We start from the raw sequence: 14,095 nt of genomic DNA on the forward strand, positions 1-14,095 counted from the left end.
TCTCAGCACAAATGCAGTTTTTTCGAACCCACGTCTAACCCTATACTCTTGCTTTAGAGCAATTGAGGATATGCGTTTACGTCACTTCCCCTCCAGGACATGAGTGGCTAAACAAACCTTATTTAACATTGCAGAGAGCAGTAGTAAACATGGCGAGACCAAGAAAAATGTAGGGTATGACATGAAATTGAGGATAGCTGGACTCAACATTAATTTGTTAAAGTGACCAAAGAACCAGGGGTCCACCAACATCCACATGTGGACAGAAATCATCTCCTGACATTTATCTGTACCTGATTACAACGCCAGGAAAACACACAAAGTAAAGCCCGAAAGCTAAAGCCTCTATATGATTCAGTTCGCAGTAAACAATGGATTGACCCAAGTGAATACACATATTATCTATTTGTACTTTTGGTATTTAACATAGACTGTATTATTAATAGACTCTGTCTACTCTAGCCTCTGTGACGATATTTAAGTAAAGTTCATATCAAATAATTATTCCAGCACAGCTTCAGCTGCTTGTACCTGAGTTTTCATTTGGAAAAATGGGTTAGCCTAAGCTAGTTTACAAATCATGTCAAACACAACGTTTATAATCAGACAAAGACAAAAAAGTTTCAGTTGTGAAAAATATGATGAATGAACAATTTAACATTTAGAGACTTTGTAATTTAAGGAATGATTTAATCCAAAAATACAGCATAAATTAACGTTAACTGACAGAAAATGGAAATCCCACATTTAGCTATCGTTGCTATATTGTTTCTGAAAATTGCAGCGATCCATCAGTTTCTCTTTGTCTTTCAGTATCTGTCAACAGGTCGCTCTGATTGTTTTTCAAACATGTTTGTTTAATCAATCCTCCAACAGCTCTTCCTCATTTTCTGATTCTGTTTTAAAGTTTAGAGTCTTTAAGCCAACGCTGACACTCAGTGGGTGTAACCACGGTGAATTCCGTTTGCTGTGACATCACATACCCTGACACAGAGGAGTTCCAATGACCCCTTGTTGCATCAACATCACCATGGTAACCACACAGCTGCATATACTGACTGATGATGTCATTAAGGAACACAGAAACATATGGGTTTGTTTACCTGCCTCAACAGCCAACACACAGACACACACACAGACACACACACACATACACACACACACACACACACACACACACACACACACACACACACACACACACACACACACACACACACACACACACACACACACAATTTTTACATGTTCTCATGTACTGATAAGGGGGGTTAAGATTTGCAGTTAGCCACTCGTCCCCATGTACCATGACATGTAGGTGTGTATACCTGACATATTGTTTCAGAGCTATATCTGAAAGTGTGTGTGTGAAGCGTGTATGACTGCGTATAAGGTTTATTTAACCCAAGTTAAACCAGAAAATCCTTCTTAGCCTCACATATCCCAAGATCCATTGTGCGAGCAACGGCCGAGCTTTAGAAGGAGTCCTGTTTTACCCACATATGAAGGATTTCTGACAACAACTATGTGATTGGGTTTCTTAACCATTAAAGATTTTGTTAAGCTGTAGAAAAATGTGTTAGTTGGGCTTTTTTCAAGAAACATACTGAGGAAAAACAGTTCTCTTTAAATCTTCTCATTATCATATGAAAATATGTTCATAAATGTAAATTCTATGAGGGAAAAAAAACTAACTCGGTTTTTTTATATTCATTATTTTTTTTTACAAGGGAATTCAAAAAAGACATTAAATTATTTGAACAGCTTGTATTTTATAATTTTTTTATTTATCATCCCCCCAGCACTTGTTCAAATGTTGAAGATGTACGTTGTTGCCTTACTCTCATGTAAGTGGTGGTTCTATACTCTATCAATAAAGATAATAATGATAAAGATAATAATAATAATAATAAGGATAATAATAATAGTAATAATAATAATAATAATAATTATTAATACTACTACTACTACTACTACTACTACTACTACTGCTACTATTATTATTATTATTATTATTATTATTATTATTATTATTATTATTATTACTATTATAATGACGCAAAGTAAAAAAAAAAATGTAAAAACATCCTTTTTTAAATGTGAGGTTTTGGTTTACGTGTGTTTAAAAGTGATGTTAGTCTGACAGGTGAGGGTGGCGCTGCGTGACGTTGAGGGTGACAAACAGGAAATGCTTCATAGACCAGACTGTCTCAGTTCAGTTTGGCCTTTGCGGTCTACACAGGCTACAAAGTCAGGGTCCTCTGAAGGCTACAGCTAATGGAGGCTACAGCCCCTGAATTGAGACACAGCTATCATGTTACCACAGCTCTGAGGGAGGGGCAACACCACCAGGTGTATCAAAGAGGCTGAAGCTCAGGTGCCAGGTGATTGGCATCAGCTAATTAAGCCACACATGACTCAAACTCATGATTCAGGTTTGGTGACATCTCTCCTGTTTCTGATCTTTGACACCGTGTGAGATGAATTGGAAAAGTCCAGCCACTGCCTGAGCCCCTCTCATGATGGTAATACTGTTGGATTTTGTTGTTTTTACTGAAAGTCATTGGTAATACTAAGCGTATCCTCATTGTATGTGAGTTCAAACTCTTGTCAGCGTTGTACCTCCAGCTGAGCGCTCGTGGCTAATATTTGTGTTTGCAGTAGAAGTGGTTAAATCCAGAGTCTGTCTTCCTCCCTTTGATATACGCAGTCTGTCATCCTGCCACAGCTCTGTTTACTGTAATGGTCCACAGAATGAAAAGGAAAATAGACTCAATGACAAGAAAATTAAGTCACCGCTGGAAACAAATATATTGTGTGATTTCTCGTGTGGAACAAGAGGAATGTAAATGTGCGTCCAATCCACAGTAAAGACTCTTTTATTTATGGAAGAAAAGCAGAGTTAGCACTTCAAACGGTTTCCCCAGCTCCTAGAAAGATGATCAATAATTCAGCAGCTGCTGGAAATAGACGCTCCATTGTGTGTTAGCGTTAGCCGCTGCTCATCGAGGGTTAAATGTCTGCGAGGAGCTCTGCTGCATGACACGGCTGCACTTGTGGAAACTGTGCATGTCTCTGCCTCTGACACAGCATCCTGAAAAAGTTAGTCCATTAATAACCCATTTAACACCGGGACGCTGCACAGAAGTTGATTGATTGTGCTAGCGGATATGCTAATCCACCTAGTGTGGCTGAAATAGTGAGTTAACAGAGAAGTGGAGCAGCAGCAGGCGCAGGCAGGGGTCCTACCTCCACGTGGGGACTTTAGAAATTCATAAAGAATGGATGTGATCACATTACAGAGGCAGTAAGTGCCTTTTTTAGTTCCCCATCGCACGAAATCAGCGGGATCCGTCTGCTGGCTGTTGATCATTACCCTCAGCATTACAATTACCTCACCGCCTTCAATTTTCTATTGAATGTCTTGACTTTAGTTTGGAGGAAAAGCGCTCTGCCCGCTGGATCACTCACGGCGCCCCCTTCCTGCTCCGCCTGACGTTGAGGAGTGAGGGACAGGTGGAGCTGCAAAAGCTAAAAGCTTTTCTGAAAAGAGAAATTATCAGAAGACGAAGGCTCCGAGCAGCAGCATAATGTCAGCCTTTTCTTTTTAACTCCTGCATTAGTTTTCTTTTCACCCATTTCATTTGATACATACTTTAATTAGCTGGTTTGTTCCCTCATAGCAATAAAACTTGACAGAAATGTTTTTTGTGAATTCACAGAGAGAGGATGAACGGCCTGGTGGGTGATGTAATTTGTGGGGTAGAAGAAATAATCAAAGTTGCCGTGCAGATTAAAACTAACCAAGACTCTAAAAATGCTACTTTCAAGTTGAGGGTGTCCGATAGTTTGAGCAAAACAGAAATTAAATGCAAATCCAGGCTGTTGGTGTTTGTTTTCCTGGATAAAAGTTTCAATTTTCATGAGCAACAAACAAACACAGTATGCAGAAAAAATACTTAAAATCAAATGTTTTCATCAAAGAACGTGAAAAAACCAAGACTTTATCTCATCAAGACGAACCTTCAAATGTCAGTTTTCTTTCTTTTTGACACACCGTTAATTTCAGAATACTATCTTTGGTTACAAAGGTTGTTCCTAAATGCTACTTCTTAGCTTCCTGGTCAGGTTGGACAGGACCAGATTGATTTACAGCGCATCTAACGCCAGCTGATAAAGTTTAGTAGAGAGAAGGGAGATCTGTGTTTTTTCTCTGCTGAAAATGATTTCTGTGATTAATTTTGTAGTGATGGTGGACACTGGAGCCTAACTGTCAGACAGAAAAAGGACAGAAGAGCAGAACAAAGATAAACAGCAGGAGGGCGATAGAGCACAAGCTAAAGGCTAACACATGAACTAATGGCTAAAACACAAGCTAAAGGCTAAATACAGGCATGAGGCTAAAACACAGGTTAAAGGCTAAAGTATCGACTTAGGTATTAAACAAAAGCTGGAGTCTTAGGCACAGGTCACAGGCTAAAATGCAAGGTAAAGGCTAAAACATGAGTTAAAAGCTAAATTACAAGGTAAAGGCTAAAACACGAGCTATAAGCTAAATTACAAGGTAAAGGCTAAAACACGAGCCATAAGCTAAATTACAAGGTAAAGTCTAAAATAGAAGCTAAAAGCCAAAACTCATTCTAAAGACTAAAGCACGAAATAAAAGCTAAAGCCAGAGCTAAAGGCTAAAACACAGGATAAACATGAACTAAAGGCTTAAACCCAAGCTACAGGCTAATACACAGGCTAAAGGGTTTAACACTAGCTAAAGGATAAAACATGAGCTTAACACAAAAAAATGAGCTAAATGCTAAAACATGAGCTAAATGCTAAAACATTAGCTAAAAGCTTAAACATGAATTAAAGGCTAAAACATAAGCTAAAGTCTTAAACATGAGCGTAAGGCTAAAACAGTAGGAAAAGACTAAAAACATGAGCTAAAGTCTAAATTATAAGCTAAAGGCTAATACATGAGCAAAACATTTAAAACATCAGCTAAAGGCTTAAATATGAACTAAAGTCCTAAACATGTGCTAAAGGCTAAAACATAAGCTATCGGCTAAAACATGAGCTAAGGTCTTAGTCATAAGCTAAAGGCTCAAACATGAGCTAAAGGCTAATACATGAACAAAAGACTAAAAACGTGAACTAAAGGCTTTAACATGGGCTCAAGGCTACAAAATGAGCTAAAGTCTTAAACTTGAGCAAAGGAAAGAACACGAGCTAAAGGCTCACACATAAGCTAAAGATTTAAACAAGAACTTAATGCTAAAACATGAGCTAAGGTCTTAGTCATAAGCTAAAGGCTCAAACATAAGCTTAAGATTTAAACAAGAGCTTAATGCTAAAACATGAGCTAAAGCCTTTGACATAAGTTAAAGGCAATATTCATCATTTCACTTTCTTAATAACCCACCTTTGGTTTTAAATATCGTCATGGTGACGGTGTGTGTATAATTCCAGCCAAAGGTGGCGCTATAATCCACTGTGAATAAACAGTTTGTCTCACAGTGTCTCTAAGTGGTGATGCAGAAAGTCAAACTGGTGAGGGAAGCTATTCTGACTTAACTCAAACATCAATATCTGGCCTCCATGTTTCTGTTTGTATCACACGAGTCAGGAAGAAGATTGATCGGCACGTTGGTGTTTGGTTTCACCCTCATTAAGGTGACAGGGAGACGCACTGCATGCACAGAAACACTGTCTGATGGTCTGTAATCACAAAATTACTCAAAATGTATGACGAGCTCCTGAGGGTGTATCATGCATGAGAAAGACTTCTCTCAGAGGTTTGGTGTTTGAAGTATTTCATGTTGTGAAACGAGAACCTGCCGTCCAAAAAGCAGACTTTCATGAGTCTGTGCAGGAGATCTGAGTGAGATACGGCTCAAAGTGCATCCAAAGATCAGAAAGTCCCAAAAATAAACTTTTCATCTTCTCTTTTCGTCCACCACATCAAAGTGACACGCTGCTTTCCCAGCACGACCTCTGACCTGCAGTGAAAAGCACGCGGCCGACTGAGGTTCCACTGCAGCGCCGCTGACGGCCGACTCGGTGTCACTCCAGAAGAAGAGGGAGCGGGGTCAGCGTCCTGCTGTCAGTCATCTCTCTCAGCTGGAGGATGACGAGCGGGCGCTGGAGGCTGCAGGCGTCTTAGAAAGTACAGCTCTGAGTTTCCCAACAGATCTGAACAAAGAGCGCTCTGCAGCGAGCCGCTGCGTGCTGCAGCGTGCCGTGCACTGAAGCAAGGGCAGATAAAGAGAGGAGGAACAAACGCAGAGATTTTATCACAGAGCCATCTTCGTGTGGTGTGTGTGTGTGTGTGTTAATCCCAGCTAACACACACCCCGTCCTCTGCTTCATTTTCATTATCGCCTCCTCCACGTCGTGGTTATGCTGACGATTACACGGGGCGTGCCTTATAATCACCGTTTTGTGTACTTCCCGCCGTGCCGGGGTCAGACTTGTTTTCAGGAAGCGTGATGAATTATTGAAAAAGCCGTTTTATTGCTGGTAAAGAGTGAACGCTGGTGTGTCTTTGGGTGAATATTGGCGCTGCAGCTCTGCGGCGTGTGAGGAAACTGTTAAAGATGTTATCTGGCTGCTACATCACAGTAGCTTGACTCAGGCACTAATTAATCCAAAGCCCTCACTTTAATTGCCTTAATATATGGCGCCGTTTTCTCCTTTATCTTGATTTTTCTCATGACGTCTGTTTCCCTTAATTGATCTGAAAAGAGATCTAATCTCTGATCCCAGCGTGGGGGACGTATTGATAGCTTCGCTCTAATCCAGCGACACTTTTGCAGATCCCAGCGTCTGCACTAATTACGCTGGACTTGATGAATCGTCTGGGCCGGCGGGTATCGAGCCTGTGGCGCTCACCGTTCTCCTTTGGTTTCTGACAGGAGCAGACCAATGAAGACAGCCAGATGGTGGACGGCGGCAACTCTACTGCTGGGGCTCGCTGTGCTGGGCGCCGACGGGACGCCCAACAAGGAGGGGTTCGGGTCGCCGCCCTATCGACCGGTGGTGAGATTTCGACACAAGGTATTGATCCCCGTCTTTTTTCATTTGCTGCCTGTAACGAGAAGCGCGGCGCGCTTTTGCCAAGTATGAAACTAATTACAGCGCCACTTTGTTCCCGCTTCAGATGACTCCCCCTTTGTTGTTGTTTTTCTGCCCACTGAAAAAAAAAACACAAACTGGATGAGTCATTACGCTCCCTCTGAGCCGAGGGGCTGTGGTTTGAGAGACGACTTCAGATCAGAGCAGCTGAGCCAGGATGAAACACGCTCTGGATGAGTTTGAGATGATTGCACGCTTTATTAGCCGATCATTTAACGCAAAGATGTGATTTAATGCTCAGTGACCCTGGGAAAGGTTCAATAAGCAAAATATAAATCCTATTAATGTCTGCTGTTTAACCCTTTAACACCACAAAAACCCATCCTCACTGCCACTCTCTGGAAAAATAAAACCTACAGAGCTCTGAGAGCTTCATGCACCTCTCTGTCCTCAAATAAGTTTTTTTTTTTTTTTTAAGATTTTGTTTTGGCTTTTTCATGCCTTTAATGTAATGGTAGAGGACAGTGGACAGAGCAGGAAAGCAAACCTCATGGATCGGGACCTAAACCACTGGGTCATCTACGCTCAAAGTAGTTTTGAGCGCTATCGGCAGCCGGTTTTTGATTGTGGGTGGGCCTCCAGGAAAACTGGATGGGCCCGTTAAAAAAAGCACAAATGTGAAAAAAGGTTTCCTTTTCTGTGTTGCGGGTTTGAGGACAGTGACTCAGTAGCCAACCTGTGTGACTTTTGTTTGTCTGTCCTCAGCTCAGTGCTGATGAGGCCTACACAGCCAGATACAAACATTAACCTTAGCCTGTCTGCTGTTGTGAGGGGTTGGGTACAGGAGGACATGATGAAAAGAGCTGGACGGTAACTCATCTGAGGTCATTTTACTTAAAATGTCAGGATTTTCCTTCTTTTTGGGGCATTTTTTTGTGAATTAAAAGAAAACAAGCTGCTTTGCTTAGCCCTGTTTCAGCTAATGCTAAGTGTTTACCGCCATGGGTTTGAGCTTGATGCTTGAAAAGCCAGAGCGCGAATGTCATTATTTGATTGGATGACTTGCTGGTGACGACCAGAGATGAAGAGACCACACGTGTGGGGGTACCATCCAATGATTGGCTGAGAAGCTGGCACTGCGTGGTCAAATGGGTGGACCCAGGCCCACCCGGGCCCAATAGTAGCGCTGCGAGTGGTTTTTAGATGTGTCAATAATCCGACCGCTGAACTTTTATCCAACTTTGTTCAAAGGCAGCAGCAGCAGCAGCAGATAACAGGAAGCTCAGTGAATGGAAACTGTATTAATCAAAAACAAAGATCAACATTTGGACCGTCAGCTTTCTCTGTTAAACTGAAATCAAACCAAACACAGATTAAAATCCTTCACTGCTGAGCTAAAGCGCTGGCTTGAAGCAAACCAGAGCTGTAGCTGTAGTCTGCCATGATTTTAACTTCCTGTTTGAACTGGGAATTCACGTTTTAAGTTAATTTGTTTTTTTCTCTTATTGTTATCCTGTTTTTTTTTGTTTGATTTTTGTCATTTATTGCTGTCAAATGCACATTTTATGATCTCGGCCCAATAGGGACAAGAGTTGGAAACTAACACTGGTTATAAACCCTCTGTGCAGCACATCAGATCCATGCTTTGTGAACTATGTTCAGCTGCATCATCCCGATCAAATAATTCAGATATAAATTCAAAACCTGAGCCCAAAAATGTCTGCCAGGAGCTTTTTGCTTATTTTGACTATAAAACAGTCAAAAAATGTCCCATGAGTCAGTGTGTTGGCCCAATTTCTCCAGAGTACTTTAAACTTTTGATATCTGGAGGATTTTCAAATGTGCTGCTGTTTATACGAGAGTAAAACAGTTTAAATGAAAAAAATACACAAAGACAGAACTGGACTTTAGAGGTTTAGTAAAAGAAAAACATCAAATCAAACGCTGGGAACAGATTTTACAGGGTGAACTTAATCAATCAATTTTATTTGTATAGCCGCAAATCATAACAAACGTTATTGCAAGACACTTTACAAAAACATTTACAGGTCTAGACCCGTAAATGTTAATAAAAAATGTTATTATCAGAAACCCAACATCAAGACAAGATAAGGAGTCTGATCTGATCTTAGTCCACCATGAGGACAGAGCTCTGCAGCATTTAGCAAGTTAGCTTAACTTAGAGTTTGAACATTTATATACACGCCTGCATTAACATTTCTGAGCATTTCTCTTATTTTGTAAATAAAAAAAAAGATTGCTGACAACACACACACACACACACACACACACACACACACACACACACACACACACACACACACACACACACACACACACACCTGAGGATGGCTGTTCCTCGTCACAGGAGAAACTGAAAGTGAAACTAAAGGAGAAAGATTCAGCTGGTTACGCTCACTGTACAGGACAAATAAGGCTCAGTGCATTGATTTACAGAAGATATCACACAATAAAAGCTTCAAACCATGCTCACACTGTAAAAAGAAGACTTGGTTTACTCTTCTAAAAAAATCACCGCACAATCCAGGACTCAATCTACGCATATAACTACAAATACAAAGTAGGAACTAGAACAGAACAGAACTTTATTGTCATTGTAACAAGTTTAACAAAATTGAAGTCACAGCAGCAATCAAGAAAACAAAAGTAAGACAGTGTATAGAAAGTGTAAAAAGCTCCATAAGAAAATAGATGCTGACAGCTTGTCCATCATTGTCTGTGAATAGCATGATGCTATTCTGCCCTCTGGTATTCCCTCTGTTGCTGGGTTAGCACAGCTAGCTCGTCCATCTTATTGGAGATAGATCTTACGTTCCCAATAACGATGGATGGAAGGACAGGTCCATGTCGTCACTTCTTAGCTCACACCTGAAAACCAGCACGTCGTCCTCACCTCCTTCTCCTCACCTTGTGGGGAAACATCCGGCCTAGCACCAGTTAGCATTGACATGCTTCAGGCTGCTAACAGCTGATTTCACATGTAAACAATGCAGCCATGGTTACATGTAGGATCTCCAGACAAACACAGGAGAAAAAGTAGTAAAAATATCACTGAAGACACAAAAAGTTTGGTGTCCATGACCAACAAATGAGCCAAACAAAGTGATGATCCACTCCAAATACAAAGATGACGAAAAATAGACAAAAAAATGACAAGAAATGGACAAAGAAGAGAGAGCTGCTCACATGGAGCTGCTCCTTCAGACTCTGAATCCTGCAGAAACCTCAGCAGAGGTTTTATAACCACGGGGGATCTTCTTTTTCACATTTTCAAAATGCTCCGTGCGCTCCTGCCATCCATCTGCTCCACACGCCTGACGGGAATGACCGTTAAAACCCCACATTTACTGAAAGAGCTCAGCTTTCACAACCTGTTGTTAATTTTCTGATTGTGTTAACTGTGTAGGAATAACAGTTATTTTAAGTCTGATGAGGCGTTAAAGGGTTAAGTCTGCTTCTTCAGGGACCAGGTCCATCCTTCCTGGTCTAAACCAGCACCAAACTCTGATTGCTTTCCCAAACAGCAGCAGCAGCAGAGACGGTTCAATTAGAGCCCGACTGGCAAAGAAATTGACTGTTTTGGCAGACGAGGGACTTGAGCACAGCGAAGTGTTTTGTCAAGGGGCGTTTGTCAAAATGCAGTCCTCCAGTACACATTTCCCACAAGCCCCCATTCAGAGAGTGTTTTCTGGTAAACACGAGACGGTAATTAGCAGAGAAAATGTCGTTAAGTGGAAAGAAAAACACTTTGACTGAGGGAATCTGTCATCGTCAGGCTCAGTCTGGGCTCGGAGTTTGTCTCTATCACCTTCAGTCACTTTGGCTCGGCGCTGAAAGGCAGAGAGGTACCACAGGGTGGGCGGGGCCAGAGATGAATACAGAGGGAACAGATGGTGGGAATGTCATTGGACGCCATCAGAGTTTGTAGTGGAGCCAGGGGCGATGCAAAGCTGTTACAGGGACACGGTGGTCAAACACATTTTGACCTTTGAACAAGATTTAATCACAGAGATGCTTTGTGGAAGCACAGGCTGCAGGTCTCAGCTGCTCAGGAGACGGAAACGCTGTGTGTGTGTGTGAAGTTAAGAGATTTAAAGTTCAATATCCAAAAATCCTGTAATGTGATCTCTGTAAAGTGCAGAGGAAGCACTTCTGCCAGGCCGGGATGCTTTATACGCAGAGGGGGAGCGAGGCGAAGCGTTCAGCTGCTGGACGGCGCCCGCTCTCAGCCTTAAAGGAACACACGCCGTTTTTATTAACCTTATCTCTTTGTGCAGCGTGCCGCTGAACCATTGTTTTGTCAATACTTTGCACCCGGCTCCAGATCCTACACAACCTGGGCTGAGCCGAGGCCCGGAGAAATAAGCACCAGAGATTTCACTTTCTCAGTTTCACCTTGTAAAGCAGGAGCTCTGAAGTCTGAAGGATAAGGGTGTCTCTCTCTCTCCACACACACACACACTCACACACACACACACACCTTTAGGTGCAGGGTTTGGAGGATGGATGAGGTGTTTGTGTATCAGCAGGTGGAGCTGAAACATGAAAGTGTCAGAAACCGTCCTGTCTGAAGTCTCATTCCCTCAGAGTAAAAATGGAAACGTTGGACTCCAGCGTTGGAGGAGACTCGTGTTTGAATGATCTCAGAGAAGTTTCTAGAGATCTTTATTTATGACTCAGATCAAACTAAACGATGGCGCTGTGCCGCAGTGAATCTCAGTGAGAGGTAGTTTTTGCTCACAGACAGACTTTAGTTTAAAGACCTTTGGATAAAACGAGGGGTGGAGCATCTGAAGGATCCAGATCAGGATTTATGACCCTGCAGCCTCCCCGGCCTCCTGAACTCCTGGATGTGAGCTGTTGAGATGTTAGCAGCAGAGTGTTGAAGTCCTCTGAGCTACGATCTGATGCCTGCGTGGATCGTCAACCACACAAACGCTGAGTTGGACTGGGAGCTATGGAAGTAGATTTGTGCCAAAAAGGATCAAACAAAAAAATAAAAAATTGAGAGATATAATCAGACTCAAGCAAAAAGTGTGTGAGTTGCAATCAAAATATTTGTGTAATTGTGTAAATTGTGTCATCAGTTCTTTTGTTAACAGTTCAGTCTTTGTTTCTCACTGATCAGACTTTTTCATTGTGATTTTTGCACAAACCTCTGGAGGGGGTGGGGCTTTGTGAGGAATGCGTCCTCATTGGCTGACTAGTTTTTGCTGACACACTTCAGATAGTCTGAGCGACAGTAAACCAGCGGTTTAAAATCAAAAAAGTTCAGGAAATCTTTTAATCCGTGTATCAGACGTTCAATCATTCAATTGATATTCAGTTATGAATTAAAAAAAAATAAAAATAATAATAATAATTATAATAATAATGGTTGGTTTTGCATTTTTTTTCCTTTTTAAAATGAAGAGACAAATGAAAACCCATTAGTTTTTCAGTATTCCCTCTGATAATATCAATCACATAAAGGAACGTTGAATTACAGGCAAATGGCTGATTTTGATTTTATCGTTTAATTTCTCCGATCACCGTGACTCAGAAGTTATATCTTCTCTGTCAAAGGAGCTTTTAAAAAGAAAACTCAAGAACTACCTTTTTAATCTGGCTTTTGGCTGATTGAATTTGTTTTAACCCTTTAATTTTGTTTTATTTCTACATTTCAGAACACCTGAAGTTACACTTTCTCATTTTACCGTATTATTTATCCAACTTTTATTTTAAATTATTAATATTATTTTATTATTTTATTCATGTATTTACACATTTACTTATCTTACCTTCTAGTAATTTCATGTATTTATTTATTTATTTATTTATCTATTTTTTCATCTTTTTATTTATTTATTTATTTATCTTTCTATTTATTAATTTAATTATTTATTCATTTGTTCTTAGTTAATTTTAATTATTTTTTATTCAATTATGCAATTATCTGCTATTTATTTCACTTCTTGTTCATTTTATTTTTTTATTTTATTTTATGTATTTATTTTTTTTGTAAAGCACTTTGTATTACAAAGTCCTGTATGAAAAGTGCTGTACAAATAAAGTTTGATTGATTGAAATGGGTGACACTTAAGGATGACGACATGCCAACCAAAAAAAAAAAGAAAAAAAGAAGTCAGGATCTTTTAGGTTTGTTTGTTTTCTTCTAAAATACGCTGGATGTTTTTTTGTTAAGTTGCAGAAAATATGGCTTAAAAGAACTCTGATTAAAAAAAGTAAGAGGCTAATTATTTACAGATACACAAATATTTTGAATGCAGCAAATACATTTTTTGCTTGAGCTAGATTATACCTCTCCATTTTTTTGTTGTTTGCAATTTAATTCTTTTTTTGTTTGATTCTTTTTGGCACAAATCTAATTCAATAACTGGATCTGGAAACTCAGACGCTAAGTCGACACCTTGTATCGATGGTTTCCTCAGTCCAGTCTGAGGCCCACGTTCCCTCTGAGGCCGTTCAGGTCTGGTCTGTGGCTCTGCAGCTTCTTACCTGCAGGTCTATCACAGCAGGACGTCTCTGCTCCTGCTCAAAGGCTGAACGCTGGCGCAGATGGTGGCGGTGTTTATCATGGAGGACAGTTAAAGGGACAGTGTGTGTATTCAGTGCTCCTGCTGTGTGTTTATAACATTTGCTTCATTTAAAATCTCACACTGAGAAACTGATATTACCTCAGAGCATCAGTGGAGCTACAGCAACTTTCTCTCTCTGTGCTGTTTGAGGATCACAGTGTGTGATAGGAAAACCTGACTGATCTGAAACCTTTTTTCACATTCAGATTTTTGCTCTGGGCTAAAAAAATATCAAATGAAGTGAATCCTTCTGTTTTTATCTAATTTAAACTTTAATGTTTGGTTGGTCCACCTATAGCAGCAGCTACAGCAGCTCATGTCTCTGGCTCAGTGTGTTTTAGCTGTAGAGGCTCTTTGTGTTTCATTTAGACTTGCGTCACAGTTTTTATCACTTACTTCATCTTCTTTCCTCGTTTCCACGTTTTGCT

The 14,095-nt window shown here is 40.5% G+C and overlaps 1 protein-coding gene across 2 annotated transcripts in view; it reads left to right on the forward strand.

Moving 5' to 3' along the window:
* fstl5 (follistatin-like 5) overlaps positions 1-14,095 on the forward strand; it is a 279,805-nt gene that overhangs the window by 41,477 nt on the left and 224,233 nt on the right. For both annotated transcript variants that reach the window (XM_074674483.1, XM_074674484.1), the window contains exon 2: positions 6,909-7,050. In XM_074674483.1, the coding sequence (XP_074530584.1) occupies positions 6,909-7,050 (142 nt within the window). The remainder of the gene's footprint in view (positions 1-6,908; positions 7,051-14,095) is intronic.

Source organism: Halichoeres trimaculatus, unplaced genomic scaffold (genome assembly GCF_033239565.1).
Source record: "Halichoeres trimaculatus isolate MK-OKI-2021-1 unplaced genomic scaffold, fHalTri1.1 fHalTri1_scaffold_7, whole genome shotgun sequence".
Classification (NCBI taxonomy): domain Eukaryota; kingdom Metazoa; phylum Chordata; class Actinopteri; order Labriformes; family Labridae; genus Halichoeres; species Halichoeres trimaculatus.